We start from the raw sequence: 27,223 nt of genomic DNA, 5'->3' as shown, positions 1-27,223 counted from the left end.
TAAAAAGTGTCCTAGGCAATCAAAATTATGGACAAGCTCCATTCTCTTCATCCTGCAATTCGCAATCAATTCATTCTCTGCTTTCCTCCCCCAGGAATGTTATTTAAGGGGGCCAGGAAATGGCTCAGCAGGCAGAAGCACTTGCTGACTTGAGTCAGATCCCCAGGACCCACAAAAAAGCTGGCCCCAGCCACTGTGGTATGTGTTCATAAGCCCAGCATTCTTATGGGGACAGGCGACTTCCCCTGGAGGCTCACTCACGCTGGATAGCTGCAGGGTCAGAGAAGAGAGACCCTGCTTCATCCATGTTTTTATCCCGTGTTGGACTTTGCATGCTACAATAATGAGCTGCCAGGCGAGATCTAACAATAGCAATTCTGTGGGAGTAACCTTGGTCACTTCTTGGAGTGGGTAGTGATTAATGCAGAGATGTATAACTGTTTAAAGTGCTGAGTATAAGCAACTGGGCATGCTCAGACCTAAATGGGACATTATCAGTCTCCAACCACACACACATAGGACTCAGAATATTGTGGAAAAGCGGGGTAGAAAGAATGTAAGATCCTAAGGATGAGGAAAAGTTCTGGAAATGCTGTCCCTCTGTCACACATGAACTCAAAGCAGCTGTGTGTACCTACGTGAGACCTGCACGAGATCAAAACAGTTACAGTTCCAGCACAGGGGGGTTGGAGAGATGGCTCAGCAGTTCAGAGCACTGGATGCTCTTCCAGAGGACCCAGGTTCAATTCCCAGCACCCACATGGCAGCTAACAACTGTCTGCAACTCCAGTTCCCTGGGATCTGACATCTTCATGCCAATGCACATAAATAATTTTTTAAAAATTCCTTATGGAGGGCTGGAGAGATGGCTCAGAGGTTAAGAGCAGTGACTGCTCTTCCAGAGGTCCTGAGTTCAATTCCCAGCAACCACATGGTGACTCACAACCACCTGTAATGATAACTGGTGCCCTCTTCTGACCTGCAGGGACACATGCAGGCAGAATACTGTACACATAATAAGTAAATCTTAAAAAATAAAAAAAAATGAAGAGACTTGTGGCCCTCTTTAAAAAAAAAAATTCCTTATGGAGGGGGAATGACTCATGAGGTCCTACCTGACGAACTATTGGCAACTGATGGTAACTGGAGGAAAGAGGGTCATTTTTGGTCAGGAGTATAGCTGCTGGTGAGTTCCCCCTACCTCGGTGGATGGCCTCATGACCGTGTGCATAAAGGCAGGACCGATTAGACTCAGTGTGTTAGAAATACACACAAATTATAAAAGGGGGACACGAAGTTGGGAGGGAGACGTGATGACAGTTTCCTGGAGGGAGTGAGGAGTGAATATGACCAAGATACATTTATACATGTATGAAATTCTCAAATAAAATACATAAAATTAGAAATCACTTCTAAACAAGGAACTGAAGAGCATCATACTGGGCAAAATAAATCAATGCAGAGACACAAAAATAGAGAAAACCTCCCTCAAAGAAAGTAGAAGGGAAGTACCAATGCTCAGGCTGTCCTCTGACCTCTGAAGACATGCACCTTCACACATGAATATGTGTACACACATGCATGAAAATACACATCAAAAAGAAATAGTAATCTACCCTTTGGGGCAAATTATCTGGTGTGAGTCAAAAAGATTGTCAAGGAAGAAAGTGCAAAAGCTGTCTGAATAACCACTCAAATTGATTGTGAGGTAAGTCAACATGTTTTAAAACTCTTTGTCGCCCACCCCCACTTTATTTTGATGGAAATAGCAAACAATGATATTCTCTATCATGTTTGTTTTAATAGGGATATTTTCTTTTCTTTGTAAGCTGTGTGACTAGATTAAGCACAGGGTGGAACAGTTTTCTTCTCCCCTCTGTATTCTCAACTTTAGTATGGCATTAGTGTTGAATGGCACAGATTTGTTGAGTGGAAATTTTCCATTATTTATGTGTGTAATGATTCTAGGGATAGCATATAATTAGATACTTCATATTGAACTGGAAAAAACTTTGATAATCTCTTTCAAGCTTTTAATTTAGTGGATGAAAAGCTAGCATTTTGATTAATTTGTCAATTGTATAACTCACTTGAGATCCTGAGCTCTATTGTATGCATTGGGCAAGACACATAGAAAAGTATTACTTTTTAAAATGAATTTGTCTAGTCACCTTAGCCAAGCGTGAGTGGTCAGTGAGGTAGTTAAGACACTTAGGAAAGCCACATTAGCCTCAGACAATACAAGCCAGACCAGGAGGGACCAGAGTGCTCAGAGGGGAGAGTCTGGTTATCTTAGTTACTTTTCTACTTCTGTGAAGAGACACCATGACTGAAGCAACTTATTTTTTTTAAAGGCATTTAATTGGAGCTTGCTTACAGTTTCAGAAGTTGAGTCCATGACCACCATGGCAGGGAGCATGGCGGCAGGCAGGCAGGCAGGCAGGCATGGTGCTGGAGCAGTAACTGAGAGCTTAAATTTTATCTACAGGCAGCAGGTAGAAAGAGACAGAGACAGAGAGACAGAGACTAGGTCTGGTGTGGGCTCTTGAAACCTCAAAGCCCCTAGTGACACACTTCCTCCAACAAGGCCACACCTCCTAATCCTTCCTAAACAGTTCTACCAACTGGGAACCAAACATTCAAATATATGAGCCTATGGGGCCATTCTCATTCAAACCACCACACTGGTTCATCTTCTTTCTATGCCACTTTTTCACCTGTTTGATTTGGATGTAAACAATATGGACACATTTCAAGACCATAAAGGGTCTCAGAAAGGATTCTACCTGCCTTTCTCGTTCTACCGATACACTGCAGTTCTTGGGGAATACACTGTGCATGAGGATCCAAGTGTTTTCTCTCCTCATCCAGGAGGCTCTTCCTTGCATTATGTAACCACTGGCATTATTTTTTTCAGATGAGTCAGATGTATAAAGTCTTAGCTTGTAAACTTTCCTAATAGGTTTTTATTCTTAAAAGCTCTGTCTCCAAAATCTAATTAAGTCTCACCATCAGGATACCATAGACATCCTTCAAGCAAAAGACAATAATTCTAGCTCATACTTAATCAAATGTTAGCCTTTTGAAGCTACTTTGCTTTTGAAAGGAAAAACAAATGACAAAGAAAAAAATCAATAATTTTAACATTAAAATGCCTCTGTAAAAATTTCTGCACTTGATCTCAGCCAAAAGACAGACAAGGGATTTATTTCCATGTATGTTCCAAAACTCCTCTGAATACAACACAGTCTGACTACAGCTCTAAATACAACACAGTCTGACTATGTAGTGCCTGCATTGCGAGACCCCAGAGCAAGACCACCACAGAGCTGATATCTGATGCAAAACACAGGGCTTTATTGATAACAAGCAAGCCTGGCCTTGGTCCGTGTCCAACACTCGACACAGTGAGTGGAGGAGGACAGCCCTGAGCTCTCAGGGTAAGGGGTTTTTAAAGGGAAAAACCACCAGCAGGGTGGTACAAGCCTTGGCATTATATGACTGGGTAAGAGTATGTAACCTTTGAATTTACTGGTTGGGGGTTACAGTTACCATTTTTGGGCAGGCCTGGACAAGTCCCAGGCTTTGTCCTTGAGCTGCCATGGAGGCTGGCTGGCCTTGAGCATTCACATTGACCCATGCACATAGTTCTAAGTTGGTGAGGGGTCCCAGACAGTAAACAACTGGCTGAACCTTGAGCGGTCAGAGTATGAGTACGTGCAGAAAGGGAACTACTGCAAGGACTATGTTTTTTGTTCATGGCCCTCCCAGAAACTGCTTGCTCAAGTCTCAGGAAACTGAAATTGAGGCCTGATCACTGACAGAAGACTGAGCAGCCTGTTACAGAGTCTGCTTGGTCCTTTCAACTACCGCTCTGAACACCTGTGAATCCTTCCATGCTGACAAAGTCATAGGTCCCACCGGCCAGCCGCGTGCATTCAGTCTCAACACTCAGAAGGCTGAAGCAAAAGACCTGGAGTTTAAATCCAACCTAAGCTACATAGCAAGTTGCAGGCAAGCCTGGGCTACATAGTCAGACCCTGTGTTAAAACAGAGCAAGAGGGTTTAAGAGGGTATGGCACTTAAGACTTTTAATGATAAAACACAATATATTCAATATTTCGTCCTCAAGTTAGAGCCTATTTTTATATCTAAGACAAACATGTGAAACCCTTATTTTTAATGACATTTTATTTATTATTTAGCTTAGACATGTGTGCACATGTGTGTTTGTGTGTGATGCGCACACATGCCATAGTGTGCATGCAGAGGTCAGAGACCAATTTGCAGGAGTCAGTTTTCTCTTTCCACTATGAGTTTTAGAGATCCAACGCTTGTGGTTCATTGGATGATGTCTCTTCCTGCTGAGCCATCTCGCCAATTCTCCTTTTAATGATAAAATAACTCTTACTTCTCTACCTACCTGCAAGTTTCTCCAACTGAGTTTTTATTTGGATAACATATCATCTTTGTCTTATACTAACCTTATTTCTTCCTTTTCAATTTTTGCACCATACTGTAGCTAGAGTTTTCCTGCCTGGCCCACAGTCAGGGCAAATCTCTCTCACCCACCAGTCCCACAGACGCTCAGACCCGACCAAGTAAACACAGAGACTTATATTGGTTACAAACTGTATGGCCGTGGCAGGCTTCTTGCTAACTGTTCTTACAACTTAAATTAATCCATTTCCATTAATCTATACCTTGCCATGTGGCTTGTGGCTTACCGGCATCTTCACATGCTGTTTCTCATCGTGGCAGCTGGCAGTGTCTCCTGACTCAGCCTTCCACTTCCCAGCTTTATTCTCCTCCTTGTCCCGCCTATACTTCCTGCCTAGCCAATGGCCAATCAGTGTTTTATTTATTGACTAATCAGCAACACATTTGCCATACAGAACATCCCACAGCACTTCCCCCTTTTTTTTTTCAAAAAGGAAGGTTTTAACCTTAACAAAGTAAAATTACATATAATTTGGGAATTTGGGTGTAGCTTCTTTTACTACTTCCTGCTGGAGGGGGCGCTGTATCTTATGGGGACACAAAGAAAATTTTAGGATTATGGAATAGTCCATGAGGGTGTATTGTCTGAGCCAGTTGCCTTCAAACCATTCTGGATGTTGGATCATCTAGGCCATGGTGTAATCTGAGACCTTTCAGGGGGTCTTGGCTGGTCAAACCTGATGTATCTTAATCTGGAATAAATCCATAGCCTTTGGCTTTCTGTGGGAACAAAAGCAGAGTCTCCTTTCCAAAGTAACATATCCTTACATCCAAATTTTGAAGTCATGGTATCTTTAAAATATACATATTGGTTTAACTCAACATCTTTTATGATCAAATGTTTTTCTGCAGTTAAAAATCCCAAGGACAACACAATCCAGATTCTCTGTGTAATATTCATCTTTACGTGGCTTATTTTTTATATTAATTTTACTGTCTCTTTAAAGACTTTATTTTTTAAAACTATGTATTTGTTTCTATAACTGTATATATCACCTTTTTTGTCTCTTTCAAGCCTACGTATATTTTACACACATTGTAAACTATTACATCTGAATCTGTCTTATTGTGAATCTGTTGCTTTAAGCTGCAGCAGCTGTGGCTGCTGGCTCCGCCCACCTCAGCTTCCCAACATGGCTGTTGCTAGAGTTTTCCTGCCTGGCCCACAGTCAGGACAAATCTCTGTCACCCGCCAGTCCCAAGCCTCTCAAACCCGATCAAGTAAACACAAAGACTTATATTGGTTACAAACTGTATGGCCGTGGCAGGCTTCTTGCTAACTGTTCTTACAGCTTAAATTAATCCATTTCTATTAATCTATACCTTGCCACGTGGCTTGTGGCTTACCGGTACTTTACATCTTCCTTGTCCTGATGGCGGCTGGCAGTGTCTCCCCCTCCAGCTTCCTGTTCTCTCAATTCTCCTCTCTGTTAGTCCCGCCTATACTTCCTGCCTGGCCACTGCCAATCAGTGATTTATTCATTGACCAATCAGCAACACATTTGACATACAGACCATCCCACAGCACATGGCAGTGGTAAGTTCACCACCAGCTGTGGGAGCTATCATGGGTCTATGCTTTTAGCCAAGCAGCGTGTAGCCCAGAAACCTCTTTTTTGTTTTGTACTAGCAAAGACTAAATCCACCATGCAGCTTAATGTGCCACTTTCAGAGGCCTCATTCCCGCCATACTGCAGGTCGAGCGCATGCTAGGAACCCACCAGTAGCTCAAACCAGCAGCTGCTGCTCATTTGAGAGAGACAATTAGGAAGCTGTTTTTAGCTCTGTTTTAGACTCTTTTCTCAGTTTTTAGGTGGAAACTCTTGCCACCACATTGGACGCCATTTGTAGCTAGAGTTTTCCTGCCTGGCCCACAGTCAGGGCAAATCTCTCTCACCTGCCAGTCCCACAGCCACTCAGACCCGACTAAGTAAACACAGAGACTTATATTGGTTACAAACTGTATGGCCGTGGCAGGCTTCTTGCTAACTGTTCTTACAACTTAAATTAATCCATTTCCATTAATCTATACCTTGCCACGTGGCTCGTGGCTTACCGGCATTTTCACATGCTGTTTCTCATCATGGCGGCTGGCAGTGTCTCTCTGACTCAGCCTTCCACTTCCCAGCTTTATTCTCCTCCTTGTCCCGCCTACACTTCCTGCCTAGCCAATGGCCAATCAGTGTTTTATTTATTGCCTAATCAGCAACACATTTGCCATACAGAACATCCCACAGCACCATACACTTCGTTTCTCCCCTCACTACACTGCCGAGATCCTCCAGCACAATTTTTAATAACCACTTGACCATTAGTCTTAAATGCTTTTAGTACTTCACCACGAGGTTTGCCAAAGGGTTCCCTGTGATAATGATGACATTTTCTTCTAGTCACAGGTTGCTCAAGGTTTATTTTTGACACGGAAAAAAAATTGTGGAATCAGATTGATGGCTTTCTGCGTCATTAAGGACAGGACCTGGGATTGCGGCTGCGCACCACCATGCCTGGTGTATGCTGGGGGCCACCTCCAAGGCTTGGTGCTAGGCAACCGCTCGACCAGTGGAACTCCATCCGCAGTCTCATCTCATTTGTTACCTAGCAATTCGATAATATGGTTTGTCAGCTTTGTTGCTAGGCAAACTTGCTTTTGGTTAAAAACATAAGCTCTGATTGGTAAATTACCTCTGGACTAGGAGGAACCATAGACAACTGGGACTACCTAGTGAGGAACCAGAGCTTTGGGCTTTCCCAAGCACCTAGGGGCTGTGCCTCTTGCACTGTGGGATGGGGCTTTTCTGAAGACAAATCCTTTGGCTGAGATGTCCACACTCACCTGATGTGACTGTTGTCTCCTGGCACCTGACACATCACTTAGGAAAGCCAAAGTAAAAGTGGCAAAGGATAGCTATGAACACGTGTATTATAGAATGTGTGTCTTGATGTACATATCTCGTCTGAGGAGAATGGTACCAAGAAAGACCTGTAGCGTTCTTAGGAGTCCGAGTGTCCACTTGCACCAACACTCATCGTGCAGGAAGTATATTCAACTGACTTTTCACATGTTGAAAGCATTCCTGGGCTAAGCCCTACTTGATCGCCATCTGTTTGTTTGATGGATTTTGTTTGGTAATGTTTTGTTTAGAGCTTTTGCACATATGTTCCTAAATGAACTAAATCAGACTGGATATTTCCCTGGTGCCTACTGTCTGCTAAACTTTAGAAGGTTATTAATCTCACAGAAAGTGCTCCTGTTCTTTCCTTGTGTACACTCTGGGGTAGTTTGTGTTACAAGAGCAGTTCTTGCTCTTTAGATGCCTGATAAACTTTCCAAGTAAAACTAATGGGGTTTGGAGTTTCTTTGAAGGAAAATTTTTAAAATACTTACTGGATGTCTTCTGTGGTTGTAGTATTATAAGATTTTTTTTTTTTTTCTGCTTAAGTTTCTGTTGCTAGACACCCCTGTCCTCTTCCCAGGAATTGCATTTTCCCTCATTTCATACATGTTTTCCAACCTGAAGGCATAAAGAGCTGCTGTGGGATGGTCTGTATGTCAAGTGTGTTGCTGATTGGTCAATAAATAAATCACTGATTGGCCAGTGACCAGGCAGGAAGTATAGGCAGGACAAGGAGGAGAATAGAGCTGGGAAGTGGAAGGCTGAGTCAGAGAGACACTGCCAGCCGCCACGATGACAAACAGCGTGTGAAGATGCCGGTAAGCCACGAGCCACGTGGCAAGGTATAGATTTATAGAAATGGATTAATTTAAGCTGTAAGAACAGTTAGCAAGAAGCCTGCCACGGCCATACAGTTTGTAACCAATATAAGTCTCTGTGTTTACTTGGTCGGGTCTGAGTGGCTGTGGGACTGGCAGGTGAGAGAGATTTGTCCTGACTGTGGGCCAGGCAGGAAAACTCTAGCTACAAAGAGCTCATAATGCCATTGTGCTGTGGGATGGTCTGTATGTCAAATGTGTTGCTGATTGGTCAATAAATAAATCACTGATTGGCCCGTGGTCAGGCAGGAAGTATAAGCGGGACAAGGAGGAGAATAGAGCTGGGAAGTGGAAGGCTGAGTCAGAGAGACACTGCCAGCCGCCATCAGGACAAGGAAGATGCAAAGTACCGGTAAGCCACAAGCCACGTGGCAAGGTATAGATTAATGGAAATGGATTAATTTAAGCTATAAGAACAATTAGCAAGAAGCCTGCCACGGCCATACAGTTTGTAACCAATATAAGTCTCTGTGTTTACTTGGTTGGGTCTGACGGGCTGTGGGACTGGCAGGTGATAGAGATTTGTCCTGACTGTGGGCCAGGCAGGAAAACTTAAGCTACACCATCGTATTATCATCATCGCTTTGTTGGGAGACAGAAAGACAGACAGACAGACAGAGAATATGGAGGAAGTGAGTGTGTTATGTGGCCTCTGTTTCTTGGCTGAAGTGACATTCCTTGCTTCAGCCTTCAGGTGAGCACAATTGTGCCCGGAACTCTTATTACTACTAAATCATCTCTAATACCTGAGAAAAGGTCCCCTTTTACTCATAAAATTGTTTTTACCTGGTTCTCTTTTTAAAAACTGTATATTTTATTTTACACTTATGGGTGTACATGTACATCTATGCACCACATGCATGCAGTGCCCAAAAAGACCAGAAGAGGGTGTCAAATTCCACAGAACTGGACTTAACAGATGGTTGTGAGTCACCATGGCTGGGCATTGAACCTGGGTTCCCTGGACGAGCAGTCGGTGCTTTTAGCCCCTGGGCCATCTCTCCAGCCCCTACTCTTTACTACTTTTTATGTTTAATGTTGGCAGAGTTTTCTGAGCTCTATTAGTTGTTTCAAAGAGGAAACTTTTAGCTTTGATAACTTCGTCTGGTATTTATAACTAGTTTTTGACTCAGTTTCTGTTCTAAGTGTGTTTCTCCTCTAGTTGGGTATGTTGTATATGTGTTTGTGTGTGTGCACATGTGTGCATGTGTGGGTACAGACCAGAGACCAAGAACGAGTGCCTTTCTTATTTACTCTGCACTTTATTTCTTTGAGGGTCTTTAACTAACTTTAACTGGAGCTCAGATTCAGCTGGTTTCTAACAAGTGCTATGACTGCTGCCTGACTCAGTTTCCCCAGCCTCCCTATTTAGAAGTATTGCATTTACAGTGCTGGGCTTACAGTTGTGGCATGTAGCTTTCTTGTGGGCACTGGGGTTCCAGACTCAGGTCCTGGCAGATGCTTTAATGGTAGCCCCCCTCCACCCCCAACCCGGCCCCACCCTCCCTACCTTGGGCCTTTGGTTTGCTTGTTTGACTTTTGAGGTAGAGTCTCTCCACGTAGTCCTAGCTTGCCTGGAACTCACTCTGTAGACCAGGCTGGCCTCAAACTCCTAAGAGCTCTGCCTGCCTCTGCCTCCTGTGTGCTGGGATCAAAAGCAAGCACCCGCATGCCTGGCTGTCTTGTCTTTTAAAAATTTACTGTTTTTCTCTTACTAACTTCTTAGTTCGTGCCCTTTATGAAATTATACAATTTAAAATAGGTTTTTTTTTAAGATTTACTTATTCTATGTATTGCTGTGGGACGGTCTTTCTGTGTTCTGTGAATATGTTGTTCCCATTGGATAATCAAGAAGCTGCTTTGGCATATGGCAAGACACATTATGGCCAAGTGGGAAATCCAAGCAAAGATACAGGGAAAAGAAAGGGGGAGTGAGAGAGACGCCAGCCCACTGCCAACATGCCAACAGACTAGTAACACCATGGCCACGTGGCAATACACAGATTAATCAAAATGGGTTAACTCAGCAAGTAGCCTGAGCCACAGAAGGACAAACATGGTATGTACTCACTCATAAATAGATACTAGAAAGCAAAGGATAACCAGACTGCGACCCGCAGCTTCAGAGAAGCTAGCTAACAAGGAGGACCCTAAGAGGGACGCAAGGATTGCTCTGGGAAGGGGAAATAGATGAGATCTCCGTGAGTAAACTGGGGATGGGGGGGAGCAAGGGAGGGTAGGGGATAGGGGATGAGAACATAAGGGAATGGGATGGTTGAGATGGAACAGGGATGGAGTGGAAGAGCAATGAAAGATAACATGATAGAGGGAGACATCATAGGGATAGGGAGAAACCTGGTGCTAGGGAAGTTCCCAGGAATCCACAAGGATGACCCCAGCTTAGACTACTAGCAATAGTGGAGAGGGTTCCTGAACTGGTTTACCCCAGTAATACCCCAACTGTCATCATAGAGCCTTCATCCAGTAACTGATGGAAGCAGATGCAGAGATCCACAGCCAAGCACCAGGCCTATCTCCAGGAGTCCAGTCGAAGAGAGAAAAGAGGGATTCTATGAGCAAGAGGCATCAAGATCATGATGGGGAAACCTACAGAGACAACCAAACCAAACTAGTGGGCACTCATGAAATATAGACCATCACCTGTGGAGCCTCCAAAGGACTGGACTAGGCCCTCTGCATAAGCGAGACAGTTGTGTAGCTTGATCTGCTTAAGGGGTCCCCCGGCAGTAGGATCAGGATCCATCCCTGACGCATGAGCTGGCTTTTTGGAGCCCACTACCTGTGGTGGGACACCTTTCACGGTCTTGAAGCAGTGGGAGGGGCTTGGTCTTGCCTCTACTGAATGTATCAGGCCCATGGGAGGCCTTACCTTCTTGTAGGAGGGAATGGGGGTTGGGTTTGGGGGGGGGGAGACTGAAGGGGTAGAAGGAGGGAAGAGAGGTGATCTGTGATTGGTATATAAAATGAATAAAAAAATTTTCTTAAAAAAAGAAATGAGAAAAAACAGAAGAAGCCTGAGCCATAGACCATACAGTTTGTAATTAATATTAAGCCTCTGACTGGTTATTTGGGTACCTGGTTACAATTTATATGGTGCTCTATCTGTATGTACATCTGCATGCCAGAAGAGGGCATCAGATTCCATTATAGATGATTGTGAGCCACCTTGGTTGTTGGGAATTGAACTCAGGACCTCCGGAAGAGCTGCCAATGCTCTTAACCACTGAGTCATCTCTCCAGCCCCCAAAATTATAAAATTTAAAGTGTTTAGTTGTTTTTAGAATTTTTATTTTGTTATGTTATTTGACAGCATATTTCTTACTTTCCAGTAGAAGATTCTATTATTGTTGTTGTTTATTTTTGTTTAGTTTTTTGACACTGATGTCTAATTATTCACTGTTGCTGGGGAAAGGTATCCATATGACATATTCTTTAAAATTTGCTTCATGGTACATTAAGTGGGAAAGTTTAAAAATTCTTCTATATATAGGCTGGTGAGATGGGTCAGTGGATAAATGTGTCTACTGCAACTCCCTCCATTTATAACCGAGGAAACTGAAATTCTGCCTAAATAAATGATTTTATAACAGAAGCTAGAACATTTGCTGGACCAGGAAGAATAGTCTTAGTAGTCGGCTTGATTGTCTCTGTTTTCAATAACGGAGTTGAAAGAGCAGCCGGTGCGGGAATTACCCATGGACCCCTGGGCAGTTGTGTTCTCTCAGAGCTCCCAATGGAACAAGTAGCTCGGTTACTGTTCTCAGTTTTTCCTGCCTGTGACTCCAGACCCCACTCAGAGTCTTTGCACTGGTAACACAAGAGACACTGGGACCATGACGCTGTGTGCCACGCCAACAAGCTGTCCTAACACATCAGTAAGAAGGGGCTGCTGAGAGACCAGAGGATGTGATCATCCCCATGTCCCTAATGTGCATTCCTGACAGGATTCAATTAGCAGGCTCGTCTACCAGGTGGCGCTGTCCTGAGAAGCCACCACTCAGCTATTACAGGGGCCACTAGTTCATCCTCCTCTTCAGCCAGTGAAGCCCTGGTGTTGATGGACATCTCAACAGAAGCATTTAGAACAATTTCTGACCCTTCTAGCCGACTCCTATTAATCACTTTTAGACCTAATCAGCTGCCAACAGCTTTTCAACTTACATTAATAGTTTTCTGCCACATAAGTGTTCATCAGGTCAAGAACTGGGAATTACCATTTTCATCCAAATTAAGAGTTTTCCTTATTTCTACAGTTTTATTCCTACCATAGGCAACATTGTGACCCACGCCTTTGTTCATCCATAGTGTTCCCTTTGCACTCTCTTTCACAGCCCCTGTCCAGCAACCTCCTAGGCGGCAGCCTGTCCCACCCATTGCAGGCAGGGCTGTCCCCTGAACAGTTCATCTCAGCTGCTACAGTCCAAGTCAATAAAATGGGTATGGACAGGGAAAGGGCCCCGCAGTTCATGGCTGAATGGTCAGGTTACCTTATTGCTTAGTCTAGCAAATGCAAGCCTAAATATTAGTTCTTCGTACTAAATGCTTCAAGTGGGAAGGCGGCTTTCTCCTGGGGCAGGGGGAGCCTCTTCTGGTGACATGGTGAACACTGGGTTTAGAATTAGGACTCGGAGATGATTGTCCTGTCTCGGATGAGAAGTGTACTCTGAGGAAGTCCCTACATACACCTTCCATTTCAGAGACAATGAAGGAGTTTGGACTGGATCCCAGAGCGACTCCTTTCTGGGTTTGCAGACAGAGGTCTTTATTACATCACTCTCCTCGCTGGAACTCGTAGAGCGTCAACTCTAAACTGATACAATGAGAGCCGTCTGTGTAAACAGCATCTTACTTCCTGTGAGAACAAGTGTACTGGCTGCCTTGTGATCACTTAAAATATTTTATTGAGCATTGATTTAAAAAATGCAAGAGAAACGTGTGACACCTCAGGGCAAATGCTTGAAGGTAACCAAATGTCATTATAAATATTGCACTTTATAAAATCCCTTTCATATCTCCCTACAACTCAATTCTAGAATATCTTTCTACAGAGATGTATATTACAAGCTTCCAGCCGCCAGCGCTTCCTGCTGTCCCCTCCCAGGCAGTGGGTGGGAGGGTCCTCAGATATCTGCTCCTCACAGTGCAGGCTCAGAACTTCCACCAGCAGCACTAGGGGGTTCACACATCCCTCACGTGAGGACGAACTTGGCCCCGACTCTCAGAATGCTCAGCGTTAAATTGTACGGGGAGAACAGATCTTTCAGAGGTGATGAGCAAGGGCAGCCGAGTAACGGGGCTCAGGCTAACACTGCTTGTTCTTCAGGGCGTTCATGGGTTTCTGGTTCTTATTCTTGAACATCTTGACAAAACTGTTTGGCATGATTTTGCCACGCCCATCATCACCCACTTGTCCCATGATAATGTAATTTAGACCTAAAAGAAAGAGAATATAAAAATAAATGGTTTTTTTCCCTTTGTGTTCTTGACTAAAGGCGTCCTTCCCCATCAGAAGTGGGCAATGTGTTAGCCTTGAGTCTACGTCCCTACACCAGCCCCTCCCTGGACAGGTCCATGACTTGCTCAGAGGCGGTCTCCTTCCCCTCTCTGCTTCTGAGCAGGGAAGAGGCGACAGCTCCATCCTTACCTCTCCTGAGAAGTGGACACTGCTTGCAGACCACCGTGAGCTTGACACTCATGTTCTTGCCTGCCTGCTGAATGGCCAGGTTGCCCTCCCTGTAGATGCTGATGATTGAGACTGTGGCCAGCAAACTGCCACCTCGAGTGACCGTAGTGATGACTGTGCCCGCTAACACTGTAGAGGGCAACGGACAGTGAAGGCAGATCCAAACAGAGCGAATATGATTCTCATTCTTTTACGTTTCAGAAATGAAAATGTAGTGTCAAAGAGTTCTCAAAATCGGTCGCTAAAATACAGGTTAGAAAATGATTGTGGAGCTACAAGGCCATGCTTGGGTGTTGCTTCCCAGGAGAAAAATCTAGCTGCTTTCCCAACGGCAATCTGTGGCTGAGATGGAGACCCTCTTAAAATGTTCTCTCTACCATGTGGATAGATTGCCACTTAAAGGATAGAGTTATGAGCCTTACTTGTGAGTACTTAGCAAGCCTCTTTATCTCATTTAGAAAATTGAAGTAGAGAGCTGAGCTATAACTTAAAACAAAGAAAGAGCTGTGTACTTGGACTAGCGCTCCCTAATATAACCAAAAACTGTCCCCAGGGAGTGTTTCCTTCCACAGCTCAGAACTCACTGTCCCTCAGTGATAATGTCTGGTCACTGTGCTATCTATGTGAGTCATAGACAATAGGCTAAATCTAGTTTTAGACATAGGTCACAACGCCTCAGGGCAGTGTGAGCCCCCAATGTTATACAATACACCAAGCTCCTAAAATCAGAATTCCTAGCACATCTTCCTTTGATTACTGGTGATGTAGATCCATTGCAAAATGTCAGTCTGTAGCCAAGGGAGATGAGGTGGCGGGGGGGAACCTCCCAATGCACAGAAAGGCAATTCCTCTCCGGTCTCCCACAGAAGACTAACCCAGGTGTGGCTGCAGATGCACCTGGCAATATTTGCTTACATTTCTATGCAGTCATTTGAACTCAGCATGAAAACTGTAGTGAAATCCACCCCTTCCCTGCAAGCCAAGTCCCTGGGCTGCAGAGTTACCACTTAGGGCACTGAAAACGAACCGGAACGCTTGCTTTTGAGAACCTGGCTGCAGCATCTTTCTTTTCCTGGTAAGATTAAATTTGGCATCTTTTGTTCTCGAGTGCTTTTCACGATGATGCAAGTTTCTAATTAGGAAAACCCCTTAGAAACCCCAGGCACCTGAGTACTCCCCCCTTCAGGGTCCAGTTTACAAGAGCTTCAAATGGATGGCAGATTTTCACATTTTACCTGAGCACTTTGGAAACACATGGCTGAGAAGATACTTGCACTTCTTTTTGGGAGAGGCCAGCTTTTGAATGTGAGCTTAACTATTTAATGAACCTAAGCTGAATCCCAGATGTGAGAAAGTCGTTCTCGGTGGACGAAAAAGAAAGTATGATGGAAAGACTATACAGGCTTTTTCACGAAATCAGCCAGAATACATAGAGTAGCAATGTAAGGTACCAAGAGTCAACTTATTAAACCGGTGTGGGGAAAAGGGGGGGCACTGTTTCTAAAGCTTATTCTTCTTGCTGTGAAGCCACACAGTTCAAAGAGCACAGGTGTACACACTCTGGTGGGCAGGACAATGGTACCGTAGGTAAATGACTGGTGTTGCTGAACCGCCACCAGACAAGTCATGGGAGTGCCTTTGAGATTAAGCATAGTCTCAAGTTTCTCATTAGAGAGAAAGGCTGGTTTCTGTTTCTTACCAAAGTTGCTTGAACAATAATTGCTCTCCAGAGTCCCCGTCCGTCTACACTTTTGCTGACACAAGGCCACAGTGGGTTTTAAACCTAATTCAAAGAAGAAATTCAAAGAACGGAGTCAGGAGATTCAGGAGAATGAATTCAAGTATAATTGGTGTTTATATCAGAGTCTAGTCAGTTGAGATTACCGTTTATTTCTCTGAGCCACCAACCCACCACTGCAATGAAATAATTATGAACCACACAAGACAAATTCTTCATGCTATCAGCTACTGTTCTTTCTCACAGGAACTCAAAACTCTCTACTGAATTTTAAACCTGAGATCAAAGATAATCCGCATTTAGCCTCGTTCTCTTCTCCCTTTGTATCGGCGGTTCTCAACCTTCCTAACGCTGCGACCCTTTCACACAGTTCCTCGTGTCGTGGTGACCCCCAGCCATAAAATTATTTTTGATGCTACTTCCTAACTGTAATTTTGCTAGTTATGAATCATGATGCAAATATTTGGGGAGGCAGAGGGTTGACAAGGGGTCGTGACCCACAGTTTTGAGGACCAATGCTTTCTACGAACCCCACACCATAACAGAATTGACCTGTGGGTCCAGCTTAGGGAAAACAATCAAACAAACAAGAAAGCAGCCCCACAAATCTGAACTGCCAGAGCACAGGTTAATTCTTCACTAGAGGATTCCATGGTGTTCTCACAAGGGCAAGAGGAGTTTTCTTGGTGTAAATATGTAAACAGTTCTTGCTTAAAATAGGCAGCTATCCAGATGTCACTGGTGCAGGGACTTAGGGAGGCTCCTCACATGTAAAGTGTTAGGTTTGACGCCAGGAATCATTGAGTATTTATTTTGAACCCAGTATTGGCTTTAAGAATCTCAAGGGCTGAGATGTAACAACACAGTTATCAGTTCCATCCATTAAGAGTCACAAGTTAAAAGTAAAACTAGACACGACCACAGTTGTTCTCAACTGATGGTAACTTTGTTCTATGGGTGACATATGATGGTCGTAGGAACCATTTGTTCTAACTAGGGAGGCCACAATGGCATCTAGTTCACAGCTTAAACTGTGCATCTGTGCTGGCTGGGTTTTGTCACACCCTGACACAAACTGAGACATATCTGGGAAAAGACAATCTTAACTGAGAAAATGCCTCCATAAGACTGGAACGTAGACGAGTCTGTAGGGCATTTTCCTGATTAATGATCACACACTGTGGGTGGTGCCATCCCTGAGCTGGTGGTTCTGGGTTGTATAAGAAGGCAGGCTGAGCAAGTTTCGGAGCAAGCCAGTAAAGCAGCACCCCTCCATGGCCTCTGTGCCAGTTCCTCTCCTGACTTTCTTAGATGGTGAACTACAAGCTGTAAGATGAAGTAAATTCTCCCCTCCCCCAACTAGCTTTTGGTCATGGTGTCTTAGCACAGCAACACAAACCCTAGACTGCATTGCAGCTCATGCGGGGTCCTGTAAGTGAGTGTGGGGATCGCAAAAAGTTTGGCAATGCTAATAGGTTCCTGTATGCATAATGGCCAAAAACTAATTCAGTTTCAGAAACCAGGTGTCTGGATCCGAGGTGTTCGTGGCGGTGCTGGTCTATGCTGCACTGTGAGCTGCCGCCTTGGTCCTGAACACAGCGCTCCGTTCAGCAGATGGTCAGGCCCCATTACACCAGCCGACACTGCCTGAAACACCTTGGTTCAGATTCCAGACTACTGCATGGGGGCGGCCGTCACATTTTTACTCTATCTACGAAGTTTCCCACCCTGACAGAAACACCGAAATTAATTTCTCCAGGGGAGTCTCACTGGGGAAACAAACTCTTCTTAAGGATAGGCTGTATGCCCAGCAGTAGTCTGTCAACAGAAAACAAACTCAACAGCATCTTTGGAGGTTGTCTCACAATGTTACACCAGAGCATTTTTTTTAACCTTACAGATCCTTTGTGTATATACTACAGCTTTTGTTTTTTTATGGTTTTGGTTTTTTATAGGATTCCTGTGTGTGTCTCTGAATCTATATGTACTTCTTGTGCCTGTTCTTTGGCTTTTTTTTTTTTTTAAAAATTTATTTATTGATTATGTCTACACTGTTCTGCCTGCGTGCATGCCTGCACACCAGAAGAGGGCACCAGATCACATTATAGATGGTTATGAACCACCATGTGGTTGCTGGGAATTGAACTCAGGACCTCTGGAAGAAGCAGCCTATGATCTCAACCTCTGAGCTCTCTCTCCAGCCCTGGCTCTTTTTCTTCAACATATTTGCTTTTTTTAATTCAGCAACATCTTGGTAGGAGGGATCCCTGTCATTCGTGCTCGTTAGTTCTTTGTCAACTGTCAACTTGTGTCACAAGCTGGAGTCATCCGGGAAGTAAGAACCTCAGTTGAGAAAATGCCTTCATCAGACTGACTGTAGGCAAGTCTCTGGAGGCAAGTTTTTCTTTTCTTTGTTATTTTAAGTGTATGAGTGTTTTGCCTGCATATATATATATATTATATATATATATATATATAATATATATATATATATATATACCACATGTGTTCCTGGAGCCCAGAGAGGCTGGGAGAGGAGGTTGGACTCCCTGGAACTGGAGTTACAAAGAGTTGTAAGCCACCATGTGGTTGCTGGGAGTCTGACCCAGGACCCCTGGAAGAGCAGCCAGTACTCTTAACCTATGATCCATCTAGCGTTTTTTCTTGATTAACGATTACGCAGGAGGGCTCAGCCCACTATGGGTAGTGCTGGGCAGGTGGTCCTGAGTTGTATTAAAAACAAAACAAACAAACAAACAAAAAACAAGCTGAGGAGTCATGGGAAGCAAGCCAGTAAGCAGTGCTCCTCCAGGGTCTCTGCCTCAGTTCCTGCCTCCAGCTTCCTACCTTGAGTTCCTGCCCTGACTTCCCTCGGGGATGGACTGTTACCTGGAAGTGAAAGATGAAATAAACCCTTCCACCCCAAGTTGCTTTTGGTCAGTGCTTTACCATGGTAACAGACAGCAAAATGGAACATCACTGTTCCAGGAGTGCTAGGCTCACTGGGGCACTAAACTTCCCTAACAACTCGGGAAAAACTCAGTGGCAAATGGGATGAAGGAAAGCATCTTTCCAGATGAACTGTGGGAAACCAGCTCCTTTTCAGCCTGGGGACATCTGTTGGGAGCTGGGTGGGTGCCTCACTCTGCTGCTTCCTATCTTTCCATGCACCTCTGCCCTCTGCTCTTTGAGTCATAGGCTACACCACTCCACCTACTGGTTTTGTTTACTCTTTGGGGGCCTGCCACCAGCTCCCAAATAAATACACAGAGACTTATTCTTACTTAGGAATACCTGGCCTCAGGCGGCCTTTCTAATACAAATTATCCTGCTTCTCTTTAACTATGGTTTGCCTCTAGGCTTCTTACCTTTCTTTATTCTCTATATATCTTTCTTTCCTTCTTACTCTGTGGTTGGCTCTGTGGCTGGGTTGGCTGGTCCCTGGTGGCCTCCTCTCCTTCTCCTCTCACTCCTTGCTCCAGCCTGATTTCTCCTATTTGTTCTCTCTGCCTGGCAGCCCCATCTATTTCTTTCTCCTGCCTAGCTATTAGCTGTTCAGCTCTTTATCAGGAGTTTTAGACAGGCAAAGTAACACAGCTTTACAGAGATAAACAAAGGCCACATAAAAGAATGCAACACATCTTTGCATCATTAAACAAATATTCCACAGCATAAATGAATGTAACACATCTTCAACTAATATTCCACAACAATCTCTGTTCTTTATCTCAATTTCTGTACTCATAAACGTAGGCCCTGGCTTTTACACTTTCTCCCTATGCATTCGTATACCATCTTCAAGGGATCTACCATCTTCATGGATGATCCCTCAGGGGTCCACCATTTTCATGAATGATCCAGTTTCAGCTTCATTAGGGGTTATCCCTTGGTCCATCTGCCACTCAAACCCAGGCTCACATGTCCTCACGCAAAACCACATATTGCTGATCTCTTAAACGGCAAATTTAGGCATCCTAATATCCAGGGTGGCCTCCTTTCTTTCAGACTCATTTGGTTAATCTAATGGCTCCCCTATCCCAGCATTGGAGGGTCAGTGCTTTGACATGGTCCCTAGCCAATCAACCCTAGCTTGCTTTGACTTGCTTAGTTATATCACTTGGTTTCTACAGTCTGTTTTTCGGTCAATCATTTTCACTACAGTCATTTAAATTGTCCCGTTCCCTCTCTCAACCCCCGGAGGTCCTGCAGGAGAACGCTCTTTTTGGTGCCCGCAGTCACGTCATCTGAGTCACAGAGGTGCACCAGAAAGTGACAGGCTCCTGCTAATTCAACCGACTTCCCATTTCCACAGCGATTTCTCAGATTTTCACTCTCCTAGCTGCTAGTACTGCCACTTACCTTCTCTGCCTCAGCAGGTGACCCTGCCTATGTTCAGAGGGAACAAAAGTCACAGCAGAAAATGTCCTTGATGTCTCCACTGACCCTCAAGGCCACCTCACCCACATACTCTCTTGCTTTGCTTCTCTTATGGAGGAGGCTACCCTCTCTGGTTCAATCCTTTTGGATATGGAGTATGTAGTCTTTGTGACAGGCCTTTCCACCCCTGTCCCTTCTGTCCCCTGCATTCCTTAGTCACTGTATCACACTGGCATTAATGTGTTCGCCTCTCAATCCCTTCTCTTTTCTTTGGGGACCAAGAATGTGCTATGAGTTGCTAGAACTTTCTCTTCCTTCATTTTGATCCACATGGTCCCCACCCTATCCTGGCTTCTGCCTGCATTGCATCACTTATAAAGCTCCTGATCATGGATTAAGAACAAACATTTTAATCCTTCCCATATGGTCTCATCAACAGGAGACGCACTGACCACCTCTTCAAAAGGCATCTTCTTCCAGGACCTGGTCTACGGATGTCCTTCCTCTACCTCCTCTACTAAGGTTAGAGTTCCTCAAACGTTTGTTTTAGCTTCTTCTTCTCTGTACCAGAATCTCTCCCAAGGTAGATACTTCCCCTTTTTTAAAAAATTCACTTATTTTTATGTGTATGAATATTGTTACCTGAAAGCATATATGTGCAGCACATGTGTGTCTGGTGCCCTTGGTGGTCAGAAGAGGGGGTTGAATTCCCTGGAACTAGAGTTATGGATGGTTGTGAGATACCCTGTGGGTTCTGAGAATCAAATCAAGCCCACTGGAAGAACAGGTATCTAAACTACTGAGCCATCTCTCCAGCCCTAGAAGTCCCATTGCATATACATGACCCTTAACTCTGCATACAGCTCCCTCTCTGGCCCAGAGGCCCAAATGTCTGCCTGTAAGTGTCATGAATGTTTGGGAGCTCACTGCAGTCCACATTTGCAGTTTTAGAGAAAGTTCAAATTGGAGCGAAAAGCCAGAAAGCCACCAACACCGTGGGTCTGTCCAGATAGTTCACTACACAAGGCAATGCCCAGCCAGGTCACAAGGAGGCCAGTCTGTGGAGTGCTCGGAGAAAGTAATACTTGTCTAGATTCTTTAGGTTTGCTCATTTTGTTAAGCTTTAACTATTTGGATAAACTAAGTCAGACAAAAAAAAAAAAAACCCTGTAATATTCTATAATGGTAAAGTTTGCTGCATTTGTGGTTTATTTTGATGCTAAAGGATCTTCAATTAAATCTTCAACTCAAGTTTTTAAAGCTCAAACTTAACAGGGATAAAGCTGTAAAATCCTGACCTTACATAAACTATAACTTGTAAACTATTCATTTGGTAAGATGCTTTATTTAGCCTCCAGGGCACGCCTGTGTTCTGGACAACCCTATCGGAGGAGGGCAAAAGCCTATGTATGCTATTATCTGCCACTTTAATCCTCACCCTAACTTGAGGCTTCGAATCTGAGTTCCTGAATTCCCACAGGGTGGAGCAGTTAGGCCACAGAGACCAGATACCAGGCCCCACTGCCTTCGATCATGACCCCACCACTGTCCGCAGCTTCCGTAATTAGTGAATATTTTTGCTTGGTCCACTCTATATTGACATCTTCTGACACACGAGAGGAGACCAAATCTGAAAACTGGCTGTTGTTAAAAGCCGGCAGGTATCACGGCCCTAGAACAGTAACCTAAAATAGCATTGTATGTAATAAAATGAAAACTATAGGAAGAGAGAAGGGAGAGGGAAGAAAAGGTGACCCAGGACTACAGTCGTCTAATTACATTAAACAGGAGGAATGCTCTAGAATCCAACAGCACTGTAGCGGGACTACGTAATTCATTGTATTATATACAGTTAAAGTAGTAAGTTTCAAAAGTGTGTACTTCCTATGGGGAGGTGTGTATGCAGAGGCTGGAGGGCAACTCTGTAGGGTCAGCTCTCTCCCTCCACCTTTATTCGGGTCCCAGGGCACAAACTCAGGTACCACCCTTACATAGCAGAAAAGGTGTGCACCCTTACGCCTTTTCCTGCCGAACCTCCCCAGCCTGTATTACATGTTCTAAGAACCAGAAGAGATGAGCTCAAATCTGAGATAACAAATACTTAAGGAGACAGAAATGCCAATTACTCTGGTTTGATCATCGTGCCCTGTGTGCATGGATCAAAGACTATAGACCACACATATGTGCAATCATTATGTTAATTTAAAAAAAAAACAATGAAGGGAACAATTTTGCCATGTACCAGTAAAGGAACCTTGGGTTTATAAAGACAGTGTTTATATTATAATCAGCCTCCTTGTGCGTAATTATTAGGTGGCCCTTGTTTTTTTTCCTATGGCTAATGCAAACCACTAATTGGTAAGCATTCTTACCTGCTTTTCTTTTATCCATGAAATCTCATTAATCGTCTCACACAAGTTTTCATCTAGTTATTTCTGTTTCCGGTACCTTCTTATTTTGCCTTAAAATAAGAAGAATTTCTACTTCAAAAGAATTCTTTTTAGAATTCTAAAGTATTTGTGCCAACTTGCAAACAGCAGAACTTACCCGTAGTTATGGGGACCGTGGTGGTAACAGGCATGGCTGTAGTTGTGGGAAGTTTTTTCGGCCTGAATTTGTAGTGACTAATAAATCCATCTGCTGTTAAACTTAAGTCTGATAAAAACTGAATGAGAAGTTCATTTCTCTCAGACACGATTGGCCTAGGAGAGAAACATATTTACAGTTTACGTGGCACCTCTCTGAAAATGTCAAAATCTTCCAGCTTTCTTTCATGGTTGTTATTGTTTTTTTTTTGAGACAGGGTTTCTCCATGTAGTCCTAGCTATCCTGGAACTTGCTTTGTAGACCAGGCTGGCCTCGAACTTTGCTGCCTAAGAGAGACCTTCCTGCCTCTGCCTCCCAAGTGCTGGGACTAAAGGCATGCACCACCATGCCTGGCTAAAACTTCTAGCTTTCATATTTGTTTTTGACAACAGATTAGCAACTTGTTATAAACCTAAAATGCTAAAATGCAAAACACTTGAAAAAAAATGAAAGTCCCAACACCCCACCTTCACAAGGGCCCCATCTGTTATCATCCTCTTTGTGTAGAATGGGCAACTGAACCTAGAATTCAGTGACCTTCCCAAGGTCCTGCGGTCAGCATGTGGGAACCAGGATTTGAACCTAGGGCCCAGTGACTCTAGAAACAGTGAAAGATACTGGGACCAGTGTGAGCACTGGTGTTATGGCTCTTCCCACAAGTCCCCAAGGCTATGCCTGACTTGTGAGTCTAAACTAAGTCTGTGATTCACACCAGCTGCTGGTAGTGGAGAATCTGAGGGACAGCTCTAATGACAGAGGGCTCAGAGAGACCACATCTCGTTTTTAAAGGGAGGTCTAATGCCTGCCTGCAAAGGCGACATTTCTGTTTCTAATGCCCGTCAGGGAAATGAGGATAAGAAAGAGAGCAGGCGACTACTGATTGGTAGTCATGACACCATGAAGAGCTCCAGCACTAGGAACTTGTTGGTGAGCTGAAACTACAGGTTAGAGATGATGCTAAGTCTCGAAGGCCCTCTGAATCTTGGAGAATAATTGTACGAAGTGTCAGTTTCACTGAACTTGCTATTATTTCCTAAACAATGGTGGCAATGCTGTTTGGCTAATTTTATTTAAGAACTAATTCCTAAGTAGGAAAAGATTAAACAAGTTATTTGATTGAATCAGTCAGTGATCTGATGAAAGTTCTTTTCTGGGGCATCCCTCCGGTCAAAGCATTTGAGCCCGGACAGTCCATCATGAGCAGGTCACTTCTGTACCATCTGCTGTGAGCAGGCAGATCCATACTGGAACGGACCAGTTGGAGAAATCGTGGACTGCCTCTGTCTTGACAATAACCTTTTGAAGCGAGAGTAGGGTGAATGGAAGGAGCCTCATGACCTACATCTGTACTTCCCATCCCCAAAGCAGCTAGGACATGTAAATGATGCTTCAGAGATTCGAGCTTTAAACAGAAATATTTTAACTTCCTTATGAAAAAATGAAATAAGTTGGGTGGTGGTGGCGTACACCCTTAATTCCAGCACTCAGGCAGCAGAGGCAGGAAGATCTCTGTGAGTTCGAGGCCAGCCTAGTCTACAGAGTGAGTTCCAGGACAGTCAGGGCTACACAGAGAAACCCTGTCTCAAAAAAACAAAACAAAACAAAAAAAAACATGAAATAAAATTTTAAAACTTTCCTGTACACGATTCTCACCTACAATTACAAACAAAACCCGCTAATCTTGTTTAAATGATAAATTGCAACAAGTCCGTCCTACAGGAAACAATGGAAGTCCAGTCAGGCTGGCCTTCTACACAGGCACACGTCATTCTGGTGACCCATGCCCTGACTCTTCTTCAAACTAGCTGGGAGACATTGGATCAGAAACTGATTTTTTTTTTTCAAGGAAGAGTGTGTTAGTAACAGAAGTAGACTTTTGTTGTGGTGCTTTGTGGAAATGTAACAGGACCACAGTGCCCTGAGGACCAAGTGCTGCATCCACAAGCTGATGTGATGAATAATGAGGAAGGGAGACGAGATCTCACCCAGACATGGGCCAAGAAGCTGAAAGCTAATGACAAATCCAGAGGGTGTATCTGATGGAGACGTGCTTGAGGCCTGGCTTCTCCCGCGGCTACCAAGTTAGTATGGCTGAGCTAGTGACAGAGACAGTGTGCAGAAATAGAGAAAATACATTCTCTGCAGCCAAAATGGATGCTGGGAGCAGAAAAAGTCACAAAATCATTCAAGGTGGTTGAGCAGTAGGTTTCTGTTTGTTTTTTCTTTTGTTTTCCTATGAGGTGGGAAAGAAGTATGACCTGATCAGCTGTATGGGGTTCTGGACAGTCTCGAGGGGAGACTGGGGACAATAAGGAATAAAATGATGGCAAAAGGAAAAAGTCAAAGCTGTGGTCGGGGTGCTGCAGGGGCTGATGACCCAGGCCAGCGGCTTTATTAGGATCGCAGTTCCTTATATACCCCTCTCTAATGGGGAAGCAGAAAAAAAGGCATAAACATGAGCCAGCAGAATTACGGGGAACCCAGAATAGTTCAAGTTCCCCTTTAGCGAGGTACATTCTGGGGCAGCAAACAAAGCATTTCACATCCCAGTGTCTGGAACATTTAACCACATACATGTAGGGGTGGGGGCGGGGCACGTCAGATGCCAGTTCTCAGACTACTCCCGCCAGACCCTCACCTCAGTCTGTAGCTGGCCTTGCTTGGCAATGACTCTGGCCAGATGAGGGGCAAAATGCCCACATCCCGTCATCAGGGCTGATGGGCAGTCGCCAATCCAGTCTAGCCCCTAACATAAGTCAATATGGTTTTTCTCCAGAGTTCTGATAAACACCCGAGGAATAGGAGGTGTTTCAACACTACACAGATCCTCCTAGGGAAATAAGCCCCTGGCCTTTTCTCTTTTTCTCGGGAGTTCCCATTCTTCCCGATGCCTGAGTTCCCTTCAGCGGGGCTGTGACGCAGGTGAAGCACTGCCCCTGGGGACCATCAGCCCTGCCTCTATATGTCCATGTGGCTGCTGGACTCCAGGTTTGGATGCCTGGTCTTTGCCGCTGCTGGTGGACAGGGCTCCACTGTTATGGGACCCAAAACTTTGCCAACAAACAAGAGCATAAAGTTTTCCAGAACATAAAGGCAAGTAGGGAGATTAGTAGGACGGAGGTTTAGAGTCATTAAAATATTAGTGACACAAACAGGCACTACTTACGCGGGTGGACTGTCACCACAGTACTTTCCGATTCTTTTGGCATCGTTGACTTCTCCACCGTTAAACACAGCCACGTAGTCGTATCGGCAGTAGTTATCACGCTCAACATCAAACTTCTCAAACTTTAACTCTATAAGCTTCAGGAAAAGCACGGCATGGAAATGTCAGTAACCTGAATCGCCTCAAGTGGAGATCCCCCTTGTAATTGGTGCTGGAGATCTCTTATGGCAACTATAAATAATAATCATGCACACTTGAACGTTGCAAAGAACCTAGATTTTACATGTTGTCAGTGTGTACAACCACAAGTGTTAACTACGCTAAGTGAAGGATATGCTAATTAGTTTAACTGTAATATTTCACAGTATATGCATCGCCAAAGCATCACTCTATATACTGTAGGTAGATACAATTTTTATTTGCCAACTATACCTCAATAAAGATAGACAGAAAAAGAATAAAAAGGGGGGTTCTATCTGGATAACTGGGTGTGTGCTGGGGTGATAAAGGGATCTGTATACCAAATCCATTCTTCTCTGGGAAAAGAATTAGCAAAAATCAAAAGTAATATCTAAGATGTTCCCCATATTATATTACATCTGCGTGTGGTATGTGTGCATGGTGTGCATGGTCACAAGATGTGTAGGTTTCTCCTTTTGAGAGAAGACAAACATTCTAATCACATGTAAAGGAGTCAATTTGGGGCTGAAAGTTTCGGGGACGTGGGAACAGACTAGAGTTGCTAAAGAGGGGTGCACACACCGTGTACACATGCCAAGCACAGTCACGTGGGGTATGGCTGAGTTTTGAAGAGGTTTCATAGAGGCATCATACACAAAGTGTGAGTATTAAAAGTTTCCTCTTTTTTTCTTTTTTTGCTCTAGTACTAAGAATAGTGTCCTAAATTATTCACGTGAACAACACATTTTAATTTTATAAGCCACCACTATCCCCCTTACAAGCAGTTTTGTTAGGAACATTTTCAGTATGTGAATCTAAAAAAATCTCCCTGGGTCATTAACACCCATGGCACTCAGCTGCTGTCCAGTCTTGCTGGGCAATTAGGTAGCCAGGGACCCTGTCTGTTAATTCATGGAGGATTGTGGAAATTAATTCCCACTAGATGAAGGGTATTCATTCCCAGCTCAAGAAGATGCTTGCACATTAATCTGAGCAAAGGTACTACAGCTGTATCACAGTTGGACAGAGAGGTCAATTTTGATTGGCTCATAAGTGCTGTACATGTAGATATTTACCTGCCTTTAAGAAGCCAGCGTCTATGGTGCGGGGGAGGGCGGGGGTACTGCCTTGCTCATGCTAAAAATTGCTTTCAACTATGTTTAAAAATCTCCTTTGGGGAGCCACTGAATTTTCATCAGC

At 44.1% G+C, this 27,223-nt stretch overlaps 1 protein-coding gene across 1 annotated transcript in view; it reads right to left on the bottom strand.

Annotated features, from left to right (window-relative positions):
* Window positions 1-13,177: 13,177 nt before the first annotated feature.
* Pcolce2 (procollagen C-endopeptidase enhancer 2) overlaps window positions 13,178-27,223 on the bottom strand; it is a 54,667-nt gene continuing 40,621 nt past the window's right edge. The window contains exons 5-9 of the mRNA XM_052717024.1: window positions 25,844-25,980; window positions 22,639-22,793; window positions 15,676-15,759; window positions 13,938-14,105; window positions 13,178-13,726 (exon numbers count right to left, since the gene is read on the bottom strand). Coding sequence (XP_052572984.1) covers window positions 13,596-13,726; window positions 13,938-14,105; window positions 15,676-15,759; window positions 22,639-22,793; window positions 25,844-25,980 — 675 coding nt within the window. The 3' untranslated portion in view covers window positions 13,178-13,595. The remainder of the gene's footprint in view (window positions 13,727-13,937; window positions 14,106-15,675; window positions 15,760-22,638; window positions 22,794-25,843; window positions 25,981-27,223) is intronic.

The sequence above is a fragment of the Peromyscus californicus genome, unplaced genomic scaffold (genome assembly GCF_007827085.1).
Source record: "Peromyscus californicus insignis strain IS unplaced genomic scaffold, ASM782708v3 Scaffold_11__1_contigs__length_118956290, whole genome shotgun sequence".
Lineage (NCBI taxonomy): Eukaryota > Metazoa > Chordata > Mammalia > Rodentia > Cricetidae > Peromyscus > Peromyscus californicus.
This window is presented reverse-complemented; position numbering and strand designations above follow the sequence as displayed.